At 40.2% G+C, this 926-nt stretch overlaps 1 protein-coding gene across 1 annotated transcript in view; it reads left to right on the forward strand.

The window, feature by feature from the left end:
* The window catches only part of FAM76A (family with sequence similarity 76, member A), a 48,226-nt gene that overhangs the window by 36,859 nt on the left and 10,441 nt on the right, over positions 1 to 926 (forward strand). The window contains exon 6 of the mRNA XM_008575571.1: positions 201 to 287. Within this exon, the coding sequence (XP_008573793.1) occupies positions 201 to 287 (87 nt within the window). The remainder of the gene's footprint in view (positions 1 to 200; positions 288 to 926) is intronic.

A 926-nucleotide genomic window follows, 5' to 3' on the forward strand; every position in this document is an offset into this window, starting at 1 on the left:
TTTTTTTTTGGTCTAATGGAAACTAGCTACCCATGCAGGACCTACAAATCAATACCTTGGTAGATTTTAATAATTGAGAATAATTACCTCTTGCATAGAAGAGCTACCATCTTACATTGGTCCCTTTGACAGACTTTCATTGTGATGTTTTATTACTCTTTGATTTCTAATGTGTGTCTCTCTATTTTTGCCGTTAAAAGCCAGAAAACACTTTCTACATCTTCAATTCAAAATGAAATCCCAAAGAAAAAGTCCAAGTTTGAGTCAATCACAACTAATGGAGACAGGTGAGCCAGATGAAGTATGTGCACACACTCATTTGAAATGCATACATAGTTCTTGAAACAGTAATACATTTTAGGGTATGGCTTAGAGCTAGTCTGTGGCTGTCAGTGAGCCTTTTAGGGGTGCTACACTATCCATTTGGCAATTTATAAATAAACAGTGCTGTTTATAAATCTAATCTTGTCATTAAAAGATAAGAGTTTGTAACTGGAATTAACAGTAATTGAATTCTGCAGTCCACTAAATAACTCCTCTACTTCTTAATTCTAAGAAGTCAGGAGGTGGATGCTTTTCACTGTGATCTGTGCCCATAGCCTCCTCCAGGCAGGGCTGGAGTTGGTGTCGAGAGGCAGAGCAGAGACAAGTCGGGGTTAAGATAGTGCAGTGTTGCTCAGTCTGTGAGGGATAATCCACACTTCCCTAGCTCTCAGAAAGCCAGCCCAGTGCAGATGCTGGATCAGGAGAGAATGAGATGCATTTAAGTATTTTTGTTTCATTTTAAGCCTGTCTGCATGCATATTGTTATTCTTCGCTTTCCTCTCTCCTTCTCAGCAATGCTTCCTCTCACAAGCTGCTTTGTCTTAATATCCAGAGTACCTCGACCCTGTTGGTTCAGTGGCCTGCTTCCCAGCAGAGTCTTG

This window comes from Galeopterus variegatus, unplaced genomic scaffold, assembly GCF_000696425.1.
Source record: "Galeopterus variegatus unplaced genomic scaffold, G_variegatus-3.0.2 Scaffold1207, whole genome shotgun sequence".
Classification (NCBI taxonomy): Eukaryota; Metazoa; Chordata; class Mammalia; order Dermoptera; family Cynocephalidae; genus Galeopterus; species Galeopterus variegatus.